Raw genomic sequence first — 22,783 nt, forward strand, 5'->3', positions numbered from 1 at the left:
CAGTGCTGTGTACAGTCAGTCATTGGTGTATACAGTCAGTGCTGCCTTGCTATGTACAGTCAGTGCCGTGTACAATCATTCATTGCTGTATACAGTCAGTGCTGCCCTTGCATTCAGTGTTGCCAGTGCTAAATACAGTCAGTGCTGCCAGCGCTGTTTACACAGTCAGTACTGTATACCGTCAGTGCTGCCCTTGCTATATACATTCAGTGCTGTGTACAGTCATTGGTGTATACCGTCAGTGCTGCCCTTGCTATATACAGTCAGTGCTGTCACTGTGTACAGTCATTCATTCCTGTATACAGTCAGTGCTGCCCTTGCATTCAGTGCTGTGTACAGTCAGTCATTGCTGTATACCGTCAGTGCTGCCCTTGCTATAATATACAGTCAGTGCTGCCAGTGCTATGTACATTCAGTCAGTGCTGCCAGTGCTGTATACAGTCAATGCTGTGTACAGTCAGTCAGTACTGTATACCGTCAGTGCTGCCCTTGCTATATACATCCAGTGCTGTGTACAGTCAGTCATTGCTGTATACCGTCAGTGCTGCCCTTGCTATATACATTCAGTGCTGTGTACAGTCATTGGTGTATACCGTCAGTGCTGCCCTTGCTATATACAGTCAGTGCTGTCACTGTGTACAGTCAATCATTGCTGTATACAGTCAGTGCTGCCCTTGCATTCAGTGCTGTGTACAGTCAGTCATTGCTGTATACCGTCAGTGCTGCCCTTGCTATATACAGTCAGTGCTGCCAGTGCTATGTACATTCAGTCAGTGCTGCCTAGTGCTGTTTACAGTCAGTGCTGTCAGTCAGTCCTGTATAGTTACAATCAGTGCCTTCCCTAAACCTCAGTGTGCCTCAACTACTCCAGTCACAAAGGACGGCTGCGCAACAATCTGCTGCCTAGCTACGGCCAAGCCAGACTGCAACATTGTATCAGTCACTTTCTCAGTCAGACCGACGGCCAAGCCTCAGTGCACATGAGTCACCTGCCCAGGTCTGGTTGTCATTGGAACCTGTAGCTGTTATTATTTCTGGGAGTCCTGGTCCCTGATCTGCTGCAGGTGCAGCACAATGTTTCCTACCATAGACGTATTTCGGATACAGAAGAAGAGACCTCCTCTCTTCTCGTAAGTTTCAGTCCTATTACACAGCCAGGAGACAAGTGTCCCCCTCTAGAAGCAATTTACGGCTATCAAGTTACTGTGGGGAGTCCCATGCTGTTTGTGTTCTTTAGTGCATTGTACGGGGGTAAGGTAAAAATACTAATGCGGTATCCTTATAGGAAGAAACTTTTTCTAAACTCAATATAATGTACTTTAAGTCAAAAGATAAACATGAAAGCATATGGTATAATGGTTCATTTATTATTGCCATCATTCCTTTACTGGATCATTCCCAAACGGCAGATTTCAGTGCAAAACGTATAACTGGATAAGTGAGGCTACAGTGCATGGGAGTAGTGTATTCTAGCACAGGGCAGCCCAGCCTAATACATTATAATGGCTGTAACAGGTAGCACATTACTATGACCATCCCCTGGTAGTTACACGACTGAATTTAGGAGGTCAGATATGTAGGTTACTTTGATGTTCCAATGAGGCAAATTTTTGAACTATTTCTCAACCATAAAAGGAAACATAAAGGCGACTGCGACTCCGTATGCAGCAGTTCTGCAAAAGTATGCTTATTATTTAGCTTGTATCTCGCGCACAGAAGCACCCACCTCCGGCATCTCACATCCGCCACTTGCGCACAAAAGACGAAATATCAGGAACATCGGTCACACATCGGACATCTGAGCCAGCCTATGCCGTCTCAGAATGAGCGTCTCACCTAGGACGCCGGGCCTCTGCAGCTGTGTACGAATTCGCAGAGCTCACTAGGGCACGCTCATAAAAACAGTCCCGGGACGCCTGCATTTTTGTAGCCGCTCCCCGTTACCTCCCACAAAGGCTGACTACCTGCCACTCACTTTGTGAAAAAATCCTCGGTGCAACCACCATCTCAAGTCCATCGCCGTGCGTGCGCAGTGAGGCCTTGGTGCATGCGCAGTAGCCAAATATCGCTCCTCTGCGTCCGACATCAACACTGCCTCCACCTCTGAATCAGGAGCACAGTACTCTTTCACCTGTTACCAAACATCATGGTTAGATCGGGATTTAGTCAGGATGCCAGTGGCTGAAATGCTGCCAGCCGAAATCCCGACAGTGAAATCCCGGCATGGGACTAAAGATAGGTGTCTAAGTACCAGCGCCTATCATTAGCCCCACGCCAAAATCCCGACACCTGGCATACCGAACGTAGGTAAGCCGGGCGTCGGAGCTATTAGCTGCAAGGGGGGGGGGTGTTTAGGTTTAGGGACCCTCCCGGGAGGGGTAGGCTAGGGAAAGGGGGGGGTTAGGGTTAGGCACCAGTGAGGGGAGGTTAGGGATAGACACCCCCTGGGAGGGTTAGGTTTAGGGTGCGGGGAGGGGGGTTAGGATTAGGCTCCCCTGGGGGAAGGTTAGGGTTAGGCACTTGGGGGGGAGGTTAGGGTTAGGCACCACTAAGGAAGGTTTAGGGGTGGAAGAGAGGGTTAGGGGACTTACTTACCCTAGTCAGGACCTTCATCTACCGGCCTTCCGGCTTAGGGTTTCATCCGCTGGGCTTAGGTCCGGCGATATTCCATACCGATTCCGGTTAGATCATGGTAGTTTATGTAAGTGGCAATCACCTCACATAGGTACAAAGCCTTGTTTCTAATTTATTTATTAACATTTATATGGTGCACACATATTATGCAGAAGAGAATATTTGGTCAATTACATCAGTCCCTGCTCCAGTGGAATTTACAATCTATGTTTCCTACTACATGGGCACACATATACACTAGAGTTATTTGTTTGTGTAGGAAGCCAGTTAACCTGCCAGTATGTTTTTTGGAGAGTGGGAGAAAACCGCAGCACCCCTGGGACAACATACAAACTCCAAACAGATCAGCCATAACTCATGAACTCCCTGCTGTGAGACAGTAATGCCAAAGACTACATCTAGATCTATCTGTCTGTCTTTCCTGTGGGAAGACAATTGTGTAATACGTACTTTAGATTATAGTTCTATGTAAAAGAAAAGCACAGATTAGTATATATGGTCGCACAGGATAATATGTTGTATTGCAGAAAATTAGTGATAAGTAATGTAAAGTAACCAATGGTGATTTTCTAACACATGGGGCCACCTGGGCTGGTTCCTCAGGACCTACACACACTCACCTACACTCCTAGGTGTCAGGCTCTTGTATGTTATTGAATATATTAAATATATATCACATTTACTTTTCCGGTGAACAGGTCAAATACGTACAGTTTGTGTAAAGATAACGCTGTGAAGACCAGCTTGTATGAAAATATAGACGGCCATCCTGCCCCACCCATGACCTATGGTAAACCTCTGCAAAACCCAAGAACGCCAAACCGCAACAATATGCCTCATCCAATCAACATTAAGTTCCTTGAAAACAATGTCAGGTTTCTGAATAAGCCCATTACCTTCGTGAGTACTGCAAGCACTAAGTACAAGCAGGTAAGAGTGGGGTTTGTTTAGGGCAGGCCTGGTCAACCTGTGGCTCTCCAGCTGTTGTGAAACTAAAAGTCCCAGCATACCCTCCCACAAATCAGCTGGAAAAGCATGCTGGGACTTGTAGTTTCACAACAGCTAGAGAGCCATGTTTGTCAGGCCTGGTTTAGGACACTAATTGGGGTTTTGCTTTACATAAATTTTGTTTTCCATATCCATTATTGTATCACAAGTTTATGTCTGTTATTCCGATTCATTGTATAATACGTTTTTCATGTTTTCAATGTATTCCAGTTAATAAAACTGATAAATTATCTTAAATTGCCCTATTTAGGTCAGTCATGTTCTCACTTAAACTGTCCTTGTTATAATATTACTGTGCATCTGCCGTGCCACATGTTATATTTCTAATTAGAAGCAAAGGAACAGTACAGCTCACACTGATCCAGGCAACCATTAAACTGCATAAAAATAACAATAATATAATAAATGTCTACATCAGAATATCCCAAACTCCACCATTACAGTCCAGGTTTTAAGGATATCCATGCTTGTGTCCAGATGGTTAAATCAAATTGACTGAGGTACTAATTAAGTCACCTGTGTTCAAAAATGGATATCCATAAAATATGGACTGTAATGGTTGGAGTTTGGTCTAAAATATGCTTTCTACTTCAGGGTCCACAGGGTTGACCTTGGGGGTATAGCTGGATCTGGATCCACGGGCACCACGCAGTTAAAGCTTTGCTGCTCCCAGGATGCACTTGGGTCCGTCCTCCTCTATACCCCGCCCCCGGCCACAGGCACCTCAGTTTTAGTTGGTGCCCGGCCAGAGTCGGGTCACCCTAGGCAGTGGGGCTGCATAAGCAGCCCCTAAGCTTTAATTTAAAAAATTTTTGCAAAAAAAAAAAAAAAAGATTTTATTATTTTATTTTGTACTATCTTCAGAGCGGCAGCATAAGACTGTCCATCTGGACGTCCATGCTGCCGCTCCAACAGCCCCGCTGGCGCAACGCCAGTACTGATCTGGGGATCGCAGCGGGACCCCGGAGTCAGTACTAGCGTGGCTCCGGGAGCTCCCACTGACTGCTGCCGGATTCTACGGGGCCAGGTAAGCCGCGTGTAGCGCTTCGCGCTGCACGCGGGGGAAGTCAAATGCAGTCTTGCAGCCGCCGGTCTCTGGGGACAGACCGGCGGCGCTAGTAGCGGCGGCGGGCTCCCCCTCTTCAGGAATACCCCGCGTGACCGCTGTAAGTACCGGCGGGGAACCGGCTTCCCCGGGGGTTTAGTACTAGCAGGGGAGGCAGCCTTCCCTGCTTTAGTGGCTCCTCCCCTCAGCCCAGCGCGCCTTCTCTCATGCGTGCTGGCGTCGCTGGGCTCTTATCTCCTGGTCACTCCTCCTCAGAGCTCTCCGGCGGCCATCTTCCCAGGCAGCATCGCAGAGCTCCCAGGCAGATACAGTGGACCAGTCCCCCTGCGTTCCTCTCCCCCTGCAAAGGACAGTGTTCGCAGCGCTATAGCCCTCCCAGACACTGAATCTGGGAGGTTGATTGTAGCGGAAGGTGCAGTGAGTATAACTTCTCTGCATGGTATGTGACTATTGCTAGTGCTGCTGTCTGTGCTTTTTCTACTTACTGTCAGCTTTTTACCTATCCCTTTCCTTCTCCTACGGCCCGCAGGTGCGTATATCTCACTTATATAGATCTACGTATTTGTGAGGTCCGTCACATACAGCGGTGTGCTACTCAGTACCAGATTGTGGGCTGTTTGTGTTGCATACTTGGGAGTGCGCAGGTGTTATACGCCTTTACCTCTTTTCGGTGATACTTCTTTTATTGCAAAAGTTTTGTGTCATGTCTGATGAGGAGAAGGAGCGCTCCGTGGCTCCTGTGTTGTTTTCCTGCCGACGCTGTTCGGCGGGGGTTGACGGGGCGGTTTTGTCTCAGGACGGTCTGTGCGAACGGTGCCAGCTGGTACCTGGTCCCTCTAAACCCCCAGTGGCGCAGGATCCTCCGTGGGCGATGTTTACACAAGTGCTGGCGTCGATCGCGGACCGGCTGGCGGTCCCGACTGCGGGCCCTTCTAGGGCGTTGCCCCAGCCTACCATCCCCCGTTCCCCGGGCGTGACGCGTCTGGTGCAGTCTCCTCCTGGGTCTCAGACTGTGGGTCCTTATGTGGGTTTGCCTGTGTACGTGCAATCTCCCACGGTACCACAGCAGTCGATGGTACCGTTTCAGGGGTATCCTCAAACGGTACCCCCTCCCTGGGTGGATGTCCTCTCCAGCTCTGTTCAGAGCCTGGCGGCTTCATCATCGGCCTTTCAAACTATGTTGCACAGTGATTTGCCCCCACGGGCGTCCAAGCGAACCGTTTCGGCTTAATTGGCGGCACAGTTTACGGACACGGACGTGTCTTCGGATGACGGGGAGATCCATGAAGACTCTGACTCGGATGCTGGGGCCCAGGAGGTGGAGGCTAAGTCCTCCATTAATGTACCGGCATTGGTTAGGGCAGTGCGGGCCATCCTTCATATAGAGGAGGATGCGCCGGCTCCCAGGTCGAAGTACCCTAATTTTAAGAAGGCCAAGGTAGCTTTGACGGTTTTTCCCCTGTCTGATCAGTTAACGGATCATATGGCAGGGGCCTGGCAGTTGCCCAGCAAGAGGTTCCAACTGCAGAAACGGTTGGCTTCAAACTATCCTTTTCCTGAGGCTCATTGCAGAAAGTGGGAAACTCCGCCTGCCGTGGATTCCCACATTACCCGCTTAATTAAAAGCGCTACGCTGCCTTTGCCGTCGATCTCGTCCCTGAAAGATCCCACGGACAGGAAAGTGGAGACTTGTTTAAAGTCTATCTACTCTCTCTCGGGGGCGGTTGCCCGTCCGTCCATGGCCATCTCTTGGGTGGCTAAGGCCATCGAGAGCTGGGCCAACGCCTTGGAGGATACCTTTCCGGAAGATGCTCCGGAGATCCAGAGAGCGTTGATAGGACAAATGCGGGATGCGGCTTCCTACATTGGGGAAGCATCGTTAGATGCAAGCCTGCTGACCTCTCGGGTGTCGGCTGCAGCTGTGTCGGCGCGTCGGTCCTTGTGGCTGAGGTCTTGGAGAGCTGACGCAGACTCCAAAAAGGAACTGGAGGCCTTACCTTTTAATGGGGAGTTGCTTTTTGGTCCAGACTTGGACAAAATTGTGGGTACTCTAGCTAAGTCTAAATCAGCTTTCCTCCCTTCGGCTTCTGCACCTACCAAAGTACGGAGCTCTGCCTTTTGGTCCTTTCGGGTTCAGGGCAAGGCCAAAGGTCAGTCCTTCCCGAGGCAATCGGCGGCCAAGGCCGCTTCTAAGCCCAAGAAGCAGGCCTGGAGTGCCAGGCGCCCTTCTTCCAAGCAGGAGGATAAACCTTCTGCCTGATGGGACTGGCCTCCCTCTGGGGGACCCAGAGTGGGAGGCCGGCTTCTTCTATTTGCCCAGTGCTGGAACAATACCACCACGGATGCCTGGGTTCGAGAAGTGGTCTCCCAGGGGTACGCCCTGTCTTTTCGGCACAGACCGCCCCACCAGTTTTTCTGCATGAGTCCTTCTCAGGATACGACCAAGACTTTACAGATTCAGGAAGCTATAGAGTCCTTGCTGAAAGCAGGGGTCATTGTTCCCGTTCCTCAATTACAATGAGGGACGGGGTACTATTCTCTGTTTCTGGTGCACAAGCCCAATGGTTCTCATCGCCCTATCCTCAACTTGAAGTCTCTGAACAAATTCCTCAGAGTTCCCAAGTTCAGGATGGAAACGTTACGTTCCATCATTCTGGCGATGGAACCGGGGGATTACATGGTGTCCCTGGATATCCAGGACGCCTACCTCCATGTTCCGATAGCACCTTCGCACCAGCGGTATCTGAGGTTCGCTATCCTTCAACATCATTTTCAGTTCCGGGCGCTACCCTTTGGCCTCTCCACGGCACCGAGGGTGTTCACGAAGATTATGGCAGTCATGGCCGCACATCTTCGGAACCAGAAAGTACGGCTGCTGCCGTATCTGGACGATCTCCTGTTGCTGGCGAGCTCCCCGGAGGTACTGCTTCAACATCTCCACCTGACGATCGCTTGCCTGCAGGCGCACGGGTGGCTGATAAATTGGAAAAAGTTCTCCCTGATTCCATCACAGCGGATGGTTCATTTGGGAGCCCTGCTGGATTCTCGTCAGCAACGGATTTTCCTGACTCCGGAGAAGGTCTCCTCCCTGCAGCTGCGGATACACAGTTGCCTGAGCAGTTGCCGCCTGTCGGTCCATTCGGCTATGAGAGTTCTGGGGTCCAGGGTGTCGACATTCGACATGATGGAATTTGCCCAGTTCCATTCCCGGCCCCTGCAGGGGCTGATTCTATCGGAATGGAACGGGTTACCTCACCGGATCCGCTCTCAGATGCTGGTGTTGTCCCCAGAGGTTCGGCAGTCTTTGGCTTGGTGGCTTCAGACAGCGCATCTGGTCGAGGGGCGCCCCTTTTGGATCCCGGACTGGGTCCTGCTCACGACGGATGCCAGTCTCCGGGGTTGGGGGGTAGTGACCGGCTCATTATCGCTTCAGGGTCGTTGGTCCGCGGAAGAAGCACTTCTCCCCATCAACATCCTGGAACTGCAGGCAGTATACAGGTCCCTGCAGTCATCCGGCCCCGCTCTTCACGGAAGGGCGGTTCAGGTGCAGTCCGACAACGCCACCGCGGTGGCGTACATCAACCACCAAGGGGGAACTCACAGTCGGGCAGCAATGTCGGAGGTGTCTCGCATTCTTGCTTGGGCGGAGTGTCACATTCCAGCGATCTCGGCAGTCTTCATTCCCGGAGTCCTCAATTGGGAGGCGGACTTCCTCAGCCGTTACGATGTGCATCCCGGGGAATGGTCGCTTCACCCAGAGGTGTTTCAGCTACTCGTGGACAGATGGGGGCTGCCGGAGCTGGACTTGATGGCCTCCCATCAAAATCACAAGTTGCCCGTTTACGGGTCAAGGACAAGAGACGCAGGTGCCTGTCTGGTAGACGCACTGTCGGTGAAATGGACGTTTCACCTGGCGTATCTGTTTCCTCCGATATCCCTGCTTCCTCAGGTTCTGCGGAACGCTCGTGCTGGTAGCTCCGGCGTGGCCCAGACGTCCTTGGTACTCCGATCTGAGGTGCCTCTCCATCGACGCTCCGTACCTTCTTCCTCAGCGTCGGGACCTGTTGTCTCAAGGGCCCTGCCTTTACCCGGATCTGGGTCGGCTGTCTTTGACGGCGTGGCTCTTGAGACAGCCGTCTTGAGGTCTAGGGGTTTCTCCAGTTCGGTCATTGGTACCATGCTTAAGGCACGCAAGCCTGCTTCCGCGCGGATTTACCACAGGGTGTGGCGCACTTATTTTCTGTGGTGTGAATCCAGAAACTATGATCCGCAGGTGTTCCGGGTTTCCAGAATCTTGGAGTTTCTTCAATCGGGTTTGGACCTCGGCTTACGCCTGGCCTCTCTGAAGGTTCATGTGTCTGCTTTGTCCGTGTGGTTTCAGCGACGGATTGCTACACTGCCAGATGTTCACACCTTTTTCCAAGGTGTTCTCAGGATCCAGCCTCCCTTCATGCCTCCGGTGGCTCCTTGGGACTTGGCGGTGGTACTACAGGTCTTGCAGGGTACTCCTTTTGAGCCGCTTGAGTCGGTGGAGCTCAAGTGGCTGACGTTTAAGACCGTTTTTCTCCTGGCTATTGCTTCTGCCAGGAGGGTGTCAGAATTGGGGGCGCTTTCCTGTCGCCCTCCTTTTCTGATTTTTCACCAGGACAGAGCGGTGCTCCGCACTCGTCCTGAGTTTTTGCCCAAAGTGGTCTCAAAGTTCCACATTAATCAGGAACTTGTTGTGCCAGCTTTTCAGTCACCTGATCTTTCAGCTGGTGAGGCTTCCTTAGATGTAGTCCGGGCACTTAGAATCTATGTGGACCGGACTGCTTCGGTTAGGAAGTCGGATTCTTTGTTTGTCCTCTTCGGTTTTCACAAGAGGGGTTGGCCTGCCAACAAGCAAACGTTAGCCCGTTGGCTTTGTTCCGTTATTTGTGAGGCTTATGCACAGGAGGGTTTACCTGTGCCAGCCTCTGTTAAGGCTCATTCCACTCGTTCTGTGGGTCCCTCTTGGGCTGCTAGATGTGGCGCCTCCGCTGTTCAGCTGTGTAAGGCGGCCACTTGGTCTTCAATTCAAACGTTTTTGAGGTTCTATGCGTTTGACACCTTCGCCTCTCAGGATGCATCCTTTGGGCGCCGGGTACTCCTTTCAGCACAGGAGCGTCCCCGCCCATAGTTGAACTGCTTTGGGACATCCCCAAGGTCAACCCTGTGGACCCCCTATGGACCCTGAAGTAGAAAACAAGAGATATGGTAAGAACTTACCATTGTTATCTCTGTTTCTACGAAGTCCATAGGGTCCACAGGGCGCCCGCCCTGACGCACCTGGCTTCAAATGGGCTGTGTGGCTGGTCACCGGTTTTCCGTCTCCCATTTCTGTGAGTATGGTTTCTTGTGTGTTCCAGTCTTCCTTCTCTCTGTTTAGTCTCCTCCTCCGGCCTTAGCTGCTTACCAACTGAGGTGCCTGTGGCCGGGGGCGGGGTATAGAGGAGGACGGACCCAAGTGCATCCTGGGAGCAGCAAAGCTTTAACTGCGTGGTGCCTGTGGATCCAGATCCAGCTATACCCCCAAGGTCAACCCTGTGGACCCTATGGACTTCGTAGAAACAGAGATAACAAAGGTAAGTTCTTACCATATCTCTTGTTTTTACTCTTAAAGATGATGTACTTTTAATGTTGAATAACACCCTACCCCACTGCAACAGATTAACTAAGGGGCTGAGCAATCCCCAATATGAGCTGAGTAAGCTGTTCAGTGCAACCTCACACAATGGATATTTTGTTTCTAACATCCCATTTTTGGCATTATAATGTCTAAATTGGTGAGTTTGTAGAATCAGGTGGTGATTAAGCTTTAGCTTAAGTATTCTCTCACACATAAGGACCAAGAGATAAGGCCAAATAATTGGAAAAGATTAAGCAGGTATTCACAGGGTAGTTGAGACATATACTGTACGTGGCCTGGGTCATAAGGAGGGGCATGGCCAAATTGAAAGGCATGGTCACATCCCCTCCTAGAAAAAGCTTGAATAATTTTACGTACCCCATAGTTATTGGGGGTACAGGTCAATAGGGGAGTCCTGTGTTCTCTTCATCCAGTCCCCCTATTTTGTTGCTCCCCATTTCATAAGATACGATAGCACTCTCTATTGAATAATTTAGTATGTGAAAAGGGCAAAGTCAAATTAACTGCAAGCCCAAACACACATGTATAAATGACACTTGAGAAATGTATTTAATTGTAATTAATGCTTAAGTAAATATAAATTAACATAGTGAGAGGTTGGTGGGAATGATACCAGTCCTGTTCTCGAGTAACTCTGTTTACAATTTACCACTAGAACGTGATTATAAGTTGGGATTTAAACCAGATGTTGAGATCTTTTATGTCTCCGTGTTATGGATTTAATAAACCTTTTTTGTTTTATGTCAAATTTAACACTGTAGTTATTCCAGTCAAAGTGAAATGAAGCCCAGTTCTAGTCTTGTGGTGTATCTATAGTGGTAGGTTGCAAAATCATCCGTTTCACTTGTGAACCATATACAGTATCGCTAAAAAAATAATCATATATAGTGATGCTGACTTCCATCCAGTATACAGAGAGAAAAACAAAGGGACAGAGTTTAATTTGAGTCGCTTTCAGTATTTCTGCCAGAGTCTGTAGGCGATATTCCAGCCTCCCAGATCAATGGCAAACAGGACTCTCTGCCACTTGTCCGGATGATTGATGGAACCTCAACTGCACTTTTATTGGAGCTGGGACTGTCAGTCAGTGTATGCCAGGGTGTGGGAAGAATATACAGTCTAGGGTTGTTCCTTGGAAATAGAGATAACAAGAAAAAGAAAAATCAGATGATGCTGGGATGGACATGTTTAGTAATCGTCTGTGTAACCAGAGACCAGAGCCGTAACTAGGCATTTTGGTGCCCTGTGCCAGAAAGAGCATTGGTGTGTCCCCCATTTTTTAAATATGAACATTAGTCACGCGCCAAAAGAGCGAGGCCTCGAGGGGAAGGGGCGTGACAAATCTGATTTGTCCCGTATAATGATGAAGGGGTACCGATCCCTTTGTACAAACTGCCAGAGCTACTGTTACACAGGAGTCACTGCCAGATACAGTGTGAATTCAATGGCTGCAGTGATGATACACAATAATTATGTAGTATAATAACTCACAAGCTGTAGATGTAGGAGAGCGCTGGTGAAGCTGCACTTGCGGCAGGATTTGCCCATCAGAGCAGCTGTACATGAGCCTAGAGCCGGCAGATCACCAACTGAAAGAGTGCTGCATGTAGTGTATGTACCCTGCGCCAGCAGCTGAACTCATGGCAAGGGCACTCGAGGAGGTGTGCTGGTAGCACTGCGCCTAGGATGGGAATTGGTGGCTGTATTCTGAGCCAGATTCAGGCTCCGTGGGGCCCAGGACACTTAAGTCAAGTGGGCCCCTATGAACTAAAAACAGGCTGCTGCCTGCTGTCCTTTATAGATGTCACCAAATGTTCTGTCTCTGGTCCCCAAGCAACTAACTATGCACCAAACTCTGGGTAAGATGATGCTTGCATCTCCTGAATTGGGATAATATATATATATGTAGTTATGTGACCGGCAGCCACAAGGCCACAACATGGTTGAGGACAGAGGAGGGGTGTTGCCAGGCAGCAGAGGGGATGGAGTGGGAGTGGGCCAGGGAGGAGATGGGAAGGAGGAGCGGGGGTGATCAGAGACAGTGAGTGAGAGAAGATGCCGGTGACCACAGATGAGGAAAGGCAGACACGAATCTCCGCAGGGGCCAGCTACTGTACCAGAAGCACTGCAAGTGAAATTGACTTAAAACAGAAAATTGACAGGTGTGTTGAACAGCGCCCCCTGCCTTGTGGCGCTCTGTGCTGTGGCGCTCTGTGCTGTGGCACATGTCGCACCACCCTAGTTACGATCCTGCCAGAAACCACTGCAATGTAAGATAATTGGCATACAGGGGGTCTGATACCCGGTCGTCCTTGGATCTCTTGCCGCAGTCATGTCTGTGACTTTACACTAATATGGTTACAAAGCCCTTCCATAAGAAGCAAAATGTCTGTGCGTCTGTTAAGCCAACTCCCGTTTTGCCACCCAGGAACTCCCAATATATTTCAGAGACTGCGCACCCAAATCTGTAATGTGTCTCTGTACGTACACCATCGGGACGCATGCGCATATGACAGACATCGCTCCACCGTATCCGATGTCACCGCTACATCCTTATCAGAACTCAGTATAAATCATTCTAAACAGAAGCGGGGGAATAATACACTGGAATGGCGAGTGCATCTGACCAATATTAGCGCTCATTTAATTTATCACATTACTAAGGTGGAATTACCCTTAAACTGCATGTTTATCTCTGGCAACTATATACGTTACACAGATTTCTGCCGATAGCATCCCATTAAGTTACCAAGGAAAAGTGCAAGTTAAGATACTGAGTAAGTATAATCAATGTAATATTTGAGTAGTTTTTCAATTCGTTTTTTCTTTTGATCCTTAAAAGGAGGAGTGGTGGCCCAGCGAGCAGCCCAGTGTGAGTCTTCACAAGCCCCCCTATGACATGATGACCACCCAGAGAACCGAGTTCTACAAGCTGCCTTATTGTGGTCGTCAAACACGACATGGTAGCAACCCATTCCCAACATCTCCGCAAGGAATAGGTGAGATAATCAAACCCTTTGTATTAAAGAAAAATACTTTTAACACTGAGCAATGGGTCTGTACTTGCAGACGTTTCTTACCTCCCCCATGGGAGATCCAGCAGGGTGAGTCCATGCGACAAGTACAGGGCCAATATGGACTCCACACACACACACACAAACACACACACTGCACAGTACTGGTATTTGCATCATTGCGCAGTGGGGGACAAGGACATGATGACACTGGGAATGAGCAAGCCCCATTCATGACCACTTCACTTGCTCTAACACCACTATGGTTGTCCATCGAGACACGTTGATGACCAGTGGTTTTTGCCTATCGGCAGGAAACCATTAATGGACGTCAACCATGTCTTTTTGGAGGCAGCAGCCACACATGGGCAAACCACCGCCAACAATGTGCGTCATCAGACCTCACCCATCAGTGGTAACACCATCGGCAAAGGTCATCGATTGTTGCTAACCATCAATGGACAATAGCCATGCCTGAATACTAGTAATGGAAAAAAGTCGCATACATCCTAATTTCCAATATACATTCACTATTATAGTTCATAGGTGTGTTTTACAAGACAGTAACCACCCCTTAAGGTACCGGTCTGTATATATCTACAAAAACTAACCCCCACATATGTCACATTGCTCATTTTAGTAGTGTTCTACTGTATAATATAATGCATAGTAATTAATGAAGGCAAAACACAACTAACTAGGATAACTGCATATAAAAAAAACTTTTTGTTTTCAGTTACGTAAAATTCAAGATTCAGAGTGATTATTAAAACCTGCGTTAAAATTGAGCACAGCTTCTGTATAGTATACTTAATACTGACATGGTGAGTCTTCCATGTTATAATATGGACAGCTGTCTATTAATATTCCTCACTTTCCTCATTAACGTCTTATATGCCTTGAAGAACGTGTAACCTATAACTTAATAAACCCAATCTGTTCTCAGCAGCATTCAGTGGGTTAAAAGCAAGGACTAAGCAGAAGGGACATAAATCTGCTTTCCAAACTTAATCCCAATTGACATATGATACGTGGGTGTCTCTTTATTGGCTAAAATAGAATATTCTTTCCTTATTCAGAATATTCAGAATTTTCACTTCAGTTTCCTACCACATTTAAAATCTCTGTTTTAAATATATTGAGTATAATTTAACACACACATTACAGATCATCTTGCTGTAAATGCACTGTATATTGAACAAACCTCCTTTGTATAGTTGTGCCGGGAAGTAGTCATATTATGTCGAAAGTCCATATGTCGCCAGGAGAATGCCGATATCATAATGCTGACACAGTTGTAACGTTAGTTAAAGTATTTTACGTTTTTAACAGGTGTTTTAAATTGCTCATGGAAGGCTGCCATATATCTGTGAATGTCCAGCCCACATGTTTTGGCAGTGACTTCCAACAAATTAACTGCACTGTATATAGATGAGATATAAGGCCCACCTGAAATAACTGTTGTGTAGAGTTATAATTATCATCGTTATTATTATCCTTTATTTATATGGAGCCACAAGGGATCTACACCCCAGCAGTACCCCTGCTTATAATGTTCTTGTTTACACCCCTGCACAACCATTCTCATGTAGTGTTCATTCTAGCACACTGCACCTGTCACAACTTGTGTAGTTCCTTTTTCGTGCCTGGGCTGTCGATCTCTGCTCTGGTGCTTCAAGCATGCTCAGCTGTTGCAACAAACTGCTGAGATACAGACCAGAGCTAGAATCACCAGAGCAGGGATTGGCACCCCAGACAGGAAAGAGGAACTGCACGGGTTGCTACTACAAGTGCAGGGTGCTAGAATGAACAAGACTCATGTTTACATGGGGCTATCTATCTCATATCTATCTACCTATCTATCTATCTATCTATCTATCTATCTATCTATCTATCTATCTCATATCTATCTATCCATTTATCTCATATCTATCTATCTATCTATCTATCTATCTATCTATCTATCTATCTATCTATCAATCTATATGATATCTACCTCATATCTATCTACCCATCTACCTATCTATCTATCTATCTATCTATCTATCTATCTATCTATCTATCTATCTACCCATCTATATCATATCTATCTATCTCATATCTATCTATCGATCGATCTATCTATCTCATATCTATCTATCCATCTATCCATCTATCCATCTATCTATCTCATATCTATCTATCTATCTATCTATCTATCTGTTTCATATCCAGGGTCGGCTCTTGGGGTGTTCGACCAGTGCGGTCGAACATGGGTGCCACCCCATAGAGGGTGCACCCCTCCCCAACATCTCAATTTCAGAGGGACAGTATTGTCCTGCTGCTCCACCCGTGGGCTAGAGTGGCCGTGGTTAGTCAAATTGGGAGGTTGGGGACCCCCACTGCTGCAGCTGTGCGGCGGTGCCGGACCCCGGAGTAGCTGAATGAATGGTGCGCGCATGCGTTCGGCATCCATTCAGTGCCCGGAGAGGACTGGAGGAAGCCCAGCTAGTGACAGAGTGCTGGGCTTACCCCCAGCCTGACGTTATTTGGAGGCTTGCCATGCGGGCACGCCTCCAAATAGCGTCACTTAGGGGGAGTGACTTATGGTAATTAGGCCACACACCCATAGCATAGCAATCAGATTCTACATAGCAATCAGATGCCCATAGCAACCAATCAGATTCTGCTTAATATTTATCTAGCACCTTCTAGAACACAGGTTCTCAAACTCGGTCCTCAGGACCCCAAACAGTGCATGTTTTCCAGGTCTCCTCACAGAAACATAAGTGAAATAATTAGCTCCACCTTTGGATCTTTTAAAATGTGTCAGTGAGTAACAAATACAACTGTGCATCTGCTGGTTGACCTGGAAAGCGTGATCTGTTTGGGGTCCTGAGGACTGAGGGCCTGATTCAGTAAGGATCACAATTGCAAAGTTGCACGCAGGCTATAGATATATGATGTATGCACGCAGGCTATAGATATATGATGTATACACGCAGGCTATAGATATATGATGTATGCACGCAGGCTATAGATATATGATGTATACACACAGGCTATAGATATATGATGTATGCACGCAGGCTATAGATATATGGTGTATGCACACAGGCTATAGACATATGATGTATGCACGCAGGCTATAGATTATGGTGTATGCACGCAGGCTATAGATATATGATGTATGCACGCAGGCAGCTTTGCAATTGTGATCCTTGCAGATACGGTAATGCAGCAGGAGGCACCACGCCTCCTGTTCATTACTTATCCGAGCTGCGTTGTCCAACGCAGGCTTGGATAATCTGCATAACATCGGCCAAGGGGTCACAACTCATGGGGTCACGCAGCCAGCCGCCGCAGTTGAGAGGAAGAGGCCAGGAAATCTCTGCCAGCCGGCAGAGATCCTGGCCTCTCCCCCCCCCCCCCCCATCCAATCTCCCCCCCCCCCCCCCTGGTGGTGGTGACACATCTCCGTTTCAGGAAACGGAGGCCATGACCGCCCCCTCCCCGCCTCCAAACTGCAGCAGACTGTCAATCACTGACAGTCGGGTGCCAGTCTGCGAGCGGGATCGCATAGCCATTCTGCACATGCGCCAAATGGGTCATGCGCCTGCTGAATCAGGCCCTGGAGTTTGAGAACCACTGTTATAGAATATAATAGCTAGAATCTGATTGGTTGCTATGGGCAACATCTCCATTTCTAAAAACCTGCACTTCAGTAAGTATACCCCCTGTTTTCTGTCCTGTTAAACACATATTTTTTTTTCTTAGTTCCACTTGCATCTCCCAAAGGCCGAGATCGTGTACCGAAATTATTCCAGGAACAGATTTCCTTCACACATCAATACAATTCAAGGGTAACGCCCAATGAACCAATACGGGGGAAGGTAAGGAAGAAAAAAAAAAAAGATTGTTCCCAAATGTATTCAATGTATTCAGCAATCCTAAGCCCTTAGTTCCTCAGCGGTCCATGGCCATAAATCATAATGTGCTTTCCTTTCTTCATTAATGGGAAACTTTATTGTAGGTAAATTGTGTAAAGCCTGCTTGACCGATCTTTAAAGCCCCTTTGTACACAGTGGGAGTTAGGTGTAAATGTAGGATTTACTACAGGACACATTAGCCTCTTGTTGATTTTAGCAGTTAGAGCCTTTGCATAAAAATGGTGCATGTTCATAGGGAATGACTTCACCTAAAACTTAAGTACTCCGACTGTTTTACTGTGTAAGCCAGGCTTGTCTTGGTGCAAACTGTGGCTCTTGCCAAGTCAATCACTACCCCTGTGATTCAGGCACCATAAAAGCTTTATGGTACATAACCTCTTACATTGTATTAGACCTAGAATTGCTGCTTTCTGTGTCTGTTTCTCGTTTAAACATTTAGTGCAAAGTAAATATTTATGACCTGAAAACTTTCAAACTTTAACATTGATTACTTTTCGGGGGGTGGAGTGTGTGGGGGGCTTTGTATATATCCTCTCACTGGCTGCACCCTGCTTGACCTGTCCTGTAATAGAAAAGTGATAAAGGGCCTAATTCATATATACCGTTTGCAACTGCGATTACGCATGTAAACGGCCGATTGTTCCGTTCTGCGCGTGCGTATGCATCGCATTGTGCGTGCGCGAGCCGGCCACTATGATCGGGACAGCGATTGCAGTGACTACGCAGACCCATCGCAGAGTGATTGACAGGAAGTGTCGTTTGTGAGGTGCTGATGGGGGGGAGGGTCGGCAAAACGCAAGTGTGCCAGTGCGTTGGAATGTCGTTGCATGGGCGTGCATAAATTATCCACTGCCGCAGCCTGAGGCCTGATAGCGTGCGTGGAAGTTAGCAATTTCTGAGTAAGGTCAGAGCTTGTACAAGTGTGCGTGAGGCTGCGATGGTACTCGATGTTACCGATGGTTTTGCAGTCTTGCTAAACATGACAGATGTGTGTAAGGCAAAGTGAGCGTCCTTGTGTAGTGCTGCGGTGGCATAGCGATCGCAATGGACTAGCATACTATCGCAGTTGAACTGTGTGCGTAATCGCTACTGCATTCGCAGTTGCGATCGGTAGTGAATCAGGCCCACAGTGCACTGTTTTACAATTGGGGCATAACACTGTCGGCAACATATGGAATCATGCCCGTGTTGATCATTATTTATCACTTGCCAAGTTAGTGTTCTATCCCTTGATATTGTTGTTTGTCTAGTGATAAACTTGGGGGTGATTTAATTTTTTTAGCTGCGGCTAATTCTTTTGGGCGCCCGATGGAGCAATTCAATTGTTGCTCCGTTCGGGCGCAAATATCCGCATCCGCACACATTTAGGCTTGCAGCCTCCAGGGGTGGCGAGCAGAAATGTGCCAAAGGTCGGCCGCTTGGGCGTCCAAAGCAGGACTTTAGACGGGGTTAGTTGCTATACACGGCTAAACCCCGTGCTTTTGGTCGTGCACAGGTGACACTGGTGCCTTAACTGAGCACCAATTGAAGTACTCCAGCGGGCGCCTATTGCGTTTGGGTGCCCAAAAAACATTTGAATCGGCCCCTTAGAGAGGTGCATTGGTAGGTGCCTCATAGCTCTATCGGGTGCTGGTGGAGGACCCTGCTCGTATTGCTATCTAATTGTCAGTAATGTCAATGCCTTCAGAATTTATTCCACTCGCACATAATGACTTCGGGTATATGTTGTGTTTTAATGTACATAGTAATTTTTTTTTTCTCTACAATATTTTTTCAAAGTATTTAACTATTTACTAACTGCATAAACGCCTTGTTAATCCATGGTGGCATAAAAATAAAAATGTTTTAAAATAAGATGTAACATCTTAAATTAAATAATGGGAGCAAGGTCCCACAGCAGCACAGAGTAGTGATACCAGGCTCCTGTCAAACGAATGCGGTTATATTAGGAAAGACGCAGAAGTGAAACGCATTTATCTGTGAAAAGAAGGTCGTACACGTGGCTTGTCATTGGTTAATAATGTTGATTGGTCCACATCATGCTTAACATCTTTCCTAATATTGCTTCTGGGAGATCCTGGTAAGGCGGAGGTCCAGGTGGGAGGGACAGGAGCATGGTGTTATGAATTGTATCATTGTTGGGATTCGCAGCATTATGTAACCAGCAGGACAGGGCCCTGAAAACGTTCCCGGCTATGTTACCCGAACACTTCACCAAAGAAATGGGAGGAGGTGGGAGGTTTGCCCACTTTCCTGGGATCTAGGAGAATGCCCCCAAATGTGAGAGTCTCAAGGAAATTCCAGGAGAGTAAGCAACTATGGTCAACATTTAGTTAAAGCTAAACGGTATAGTTAGCAAACTTGGAAAGGAATAAAGTGGAGAGAGATAAACAGGGCCGTAACTAGGGTGGTGCGACCAGTGCCATGGCACAGGGCACCGCAGGGCAGGGGGCACTATTCGGGCCTGTCACTTTTCCTGTTTGTTATCATTCTCACCTCTTCTTTTATGTCCAGCATCTTCTGGCCGCCCCGATCTTTTCCCTGGCCCTTCCCCATGAGGCCATAGCACCATACTTGCCAACAATCAGACAATCAGCTCCCTCCTTCCCGGAGGAAGCTTGTTGACGGCTAACAGCGGGGGGAGTGCCCGGTCATTGACGTCACATTGGGGGCAGACCCGGGGGCAGGGTAGTGTGATCGCTTCATCGTGGCCCCGCCCCCTCTTCACAATGCCGTTATTTTCGGCATTGTGCAGCAGGGGGCGGGGCCACAATGACGCGATTCAGCGCGAATCGCGTCACCGGCCCCCGCTGCGGGGGTTTCTAGTTTATTCTGGGGGGAGGTCGGGAGGGTAGCTGGCTGCCAGGAGGCTTGCCTGCCTTTCCGGCGGCCAAATCGGGAGGGTAGGCAAGCCTGCATAGCACTGTTTCAGGTGCACTATCATTTGTCCCTATTTAAAAAATGGGGAGGGAGGGGGCGCCAATTATCTCTCTGGCACAGGGCCCCAAAAAGTCTAGTGACGGCTCTGGAGATAAAGCGTCAACCAATCAGCTTCAAACTGTCAATGCTAGAAAAATGTCAGAAGCTGATTGGCTGGTACTTCATCTCTCTCCAAGATTTGATAAATTTCCCCCTAAATAAGATATATGATGTATGCGGGGGTCTATGGGGCAGACATATTAAGCTCTAGAAAGTGATAAAGTGGAGAGTGATAAACGACCAGCCACTCAGCTCCTAACTGTCATGTTACAGGCTGTGTTTGAAAAATGACAGTTAGGAGCTGATTGGTTGGTCATTTTTCACTCTCGAAATCACTTTCTAGAGCGTAACACATCTGCCCCTATGTACTAAGCCTTGGAGAGAGATAAAGTGGCTGGGGATAAATACCAACCAACCAGCTCCTAACTGCCACTTTACAGGTTGTGTTTGAAAAATGACAGTTAGGAGCTGCTTGGTTGGTACTTTATCTTCATCCACTTTATCTCTCTCCAAGGCTTAGTACATAGGACCTTATTCAGAGTCGGTTGCGAGCGCTGATGCGCTCGTAACTGACTCGATGGTAAGGCCTGCGCATGCGCAGCGACCGCACTGTTCTGCGCAAGCCCAGAGCAACAGATAAACTCTGTTGCTCTGGAGCTCGCTACCAAAGGGGCGGCTGTCGATGTTGTTCGACGACTCACCCAGTTTGCTAGGCGGGCTGGGGGGGTGGTTTCCAAAACGGAGGAGTTCCTTAAGGAACGCCTACCGTTTTGTGGGCGGCTGCACTGACATCATCAGTGATGTCAGTGGGGAACTTCCTGCTCCATCAGAGCGGGAAGCTCCCTGGGGCTTACGAGTGCCCAGACCCAACCTTAGGGTCTGGCCGTAAGCCCCGATGGTCGCGATGGTGATCACCATCATGACCATCAACCTGGTCGGTCGTTAAGCTGTGGGTGGTAACCCACAGCTTAACGATCGACAAGGAGGCGGCCGTTCAGGATGCAAGCGGCCGCCCTGATTCTGTGCAACCGCTTGCATGTAACGACCGCATCTGAATGAGGTCCATAGACCCCATAATCTTCTTGTGTACTCCTCACTTCCTGGGAACTTCCCAAACTGTTGAGATTTTGTCAGACTTCAGAACTTCAGCATATAAGACAAGGGGAATAATTCCTCCCATCTATAGTACTCACATGCTCGCCTCTTTGTATCTGGCCATGAACGTCTTTCCTGCGACCAAAACAGATAAATGTGATGATGTGAGCATATCCTGGTAAGCTTGGTATTTTGAAGCCTTAGGAATGTGGTATGTGAATAACGTTATGCAAACAAACACGTGGGACTCTCTCAGCGAGCGGTCGGTTTCTGTTCTTCTGGCAAAAGAGCAGAACAGGGTTTTGTTACACTTTCAGACTTTTTCTCCTGTGGTGCCATAATTACACAAGTAAAAAGACTTCACAGACAGGTCATTAAATCGTCGCCTTCAGCTCTGAGACCTCAGTTTGATCGCAGGGAATCGGGCGCGTAAACAACGGGATGTTTTGCCAGTATTTAAGCCTTGTCCGTAGCTACATTTTGCAACCACCTGTGTTCCCCCGGCTAATGTCAACTCTATTTCCTTTTTTTAGCGTCACGGATGCTTCCTCTGGAGAGAAATCAACAACAGCGCACCCCAGGGATACTTCAGAAGTGGAGTCAGGGGGGTGTAATAAGTGATGATACCATTTCATAAAATTAATAAATGAAAGAAAAAGAAAAAAAAATTCAATAAAACGTGATAAAATGTTCTAAAAATAAATGTGAACTGAAACGTTGCCTTATTTAATAGATACATAGGGCCTGATTCAGAGCCGCTCGTAAGCGGCCGCTCGTTCGCTCCGAGCGATGTTTGCCCAACTGCGCATGCGTACGGATCGTTATATGCATGCGCGAACCAGTCAATGCGTCCGAAATTCATGTGCTCGCAAAATAGCGAATGCCTGATAATTTGAGTGACAGGAGTAGGCATATGTGGGTGGTAACAGGGGAAGGTGCTTGAAAACGGGGAGTGGAGATCCGAACGCAGGCGTGCTTAAAGGTCAAAACGGGCGTTTTATGGGTGTGCATAATTAAAACAGCAGCGTCATTGACCACGTCACTGGGTTATTTTATAGCCAGAACTGCTCGCAAAATTGTGGTAGCAAAAACCAACCCCAAGAATAGCGAGCAGTTCATACCCTGGTCGATGTACTCGATTAATCTAATAAATAGCGGACATGATGTAGGATGCGAGCGGCCAGGGGGCGTATTTTTTCAAAAAACGACCGCAACTTTTGTTCTCGCGTTCAGACCTAGAGACGTGAACAGACCGCAAAGAGCGAACGGTTGATTTGAATAGCCACCCCTTTTTCTGGACGAGCGAGCGCTAATTGCGTCCGGCTCTGAATCAGGCCCATAGTTTTATGTAAAGTCTGTGATACATCAAGTGCTGAATGCTCTTTTTTCT

At 48.1% G+C, this 22,783-nt stretch overlaps 1 protein-coding gene across 1 annotated transcript; it reads left to right on the plus strand.

The window, feature by feature from the left end:
- Nucleotides 1-994: 994 nt before the first annotated feature.
- Nucleotides 995-22,007, plus strand: CIMIP6 (ciliary microtubule inner protein 6). The gene is made up of 5 exons (XM_088478069.1): nucleotides 995-1,130; nucleotides 3,333-3,564; nucleotides 13,219-13,375; nucleotides 17,147-17,262; nucleotides 21,927-22,007. The coding sequence occupies exons 1-5, from the start codon at nucleotides 1,075-1,077 to the stop codon at nucleotides 22,005-22,007; spliced, it is 642 nt and encodes a 213-aa protein (XP_088334195.1). The 5' UTR covers nucleotides 995-1,074.
- The last annotated feature ends 776 nt before the right edge of the window (nucleotides 22,008-22,783 follow it).

The sequence above is a fragment of the Taudactylus pleione genome, unplaced genomic scaffold (assembly GCF_031769625.1).
Source record: "Taudactylus pleione unplaced genomic scaffold, aTauple2 ptg000206l, whole genome shotgun sequence".
Lineage (NCBI taxonomy): Eukaryota > Metazoa > Chordata > Amphibia > Anura > Myobatrachidae > Taudactylus > Taudactylus pleione.

Excerpts from the sequence above, each read along its gene's own strand:
- CIMIP6 (XM_088478069.1), top strand. The coding sequence starts at position 1,075 with ATGTTTCCTACCATAGACGTATTTCGGATACAGAAGAAGAGACCTCCT. Across the intron at positions 1,131-3,332 it reads AAGAGACCTCCTCTCTTCTC|GTCAAATACGTACAGTTTGT; the intron begins GTAAGTTTCAGT and ends TCCGGTGAACAG. Across the intron at positions 13,376-17,146 it reads AACATCTCCGCAAGGAATAG|TTCCACTTGCATCTCCCAAA; the intron begins GTGAGATAATCA and ends TTTTTTTCTTAG.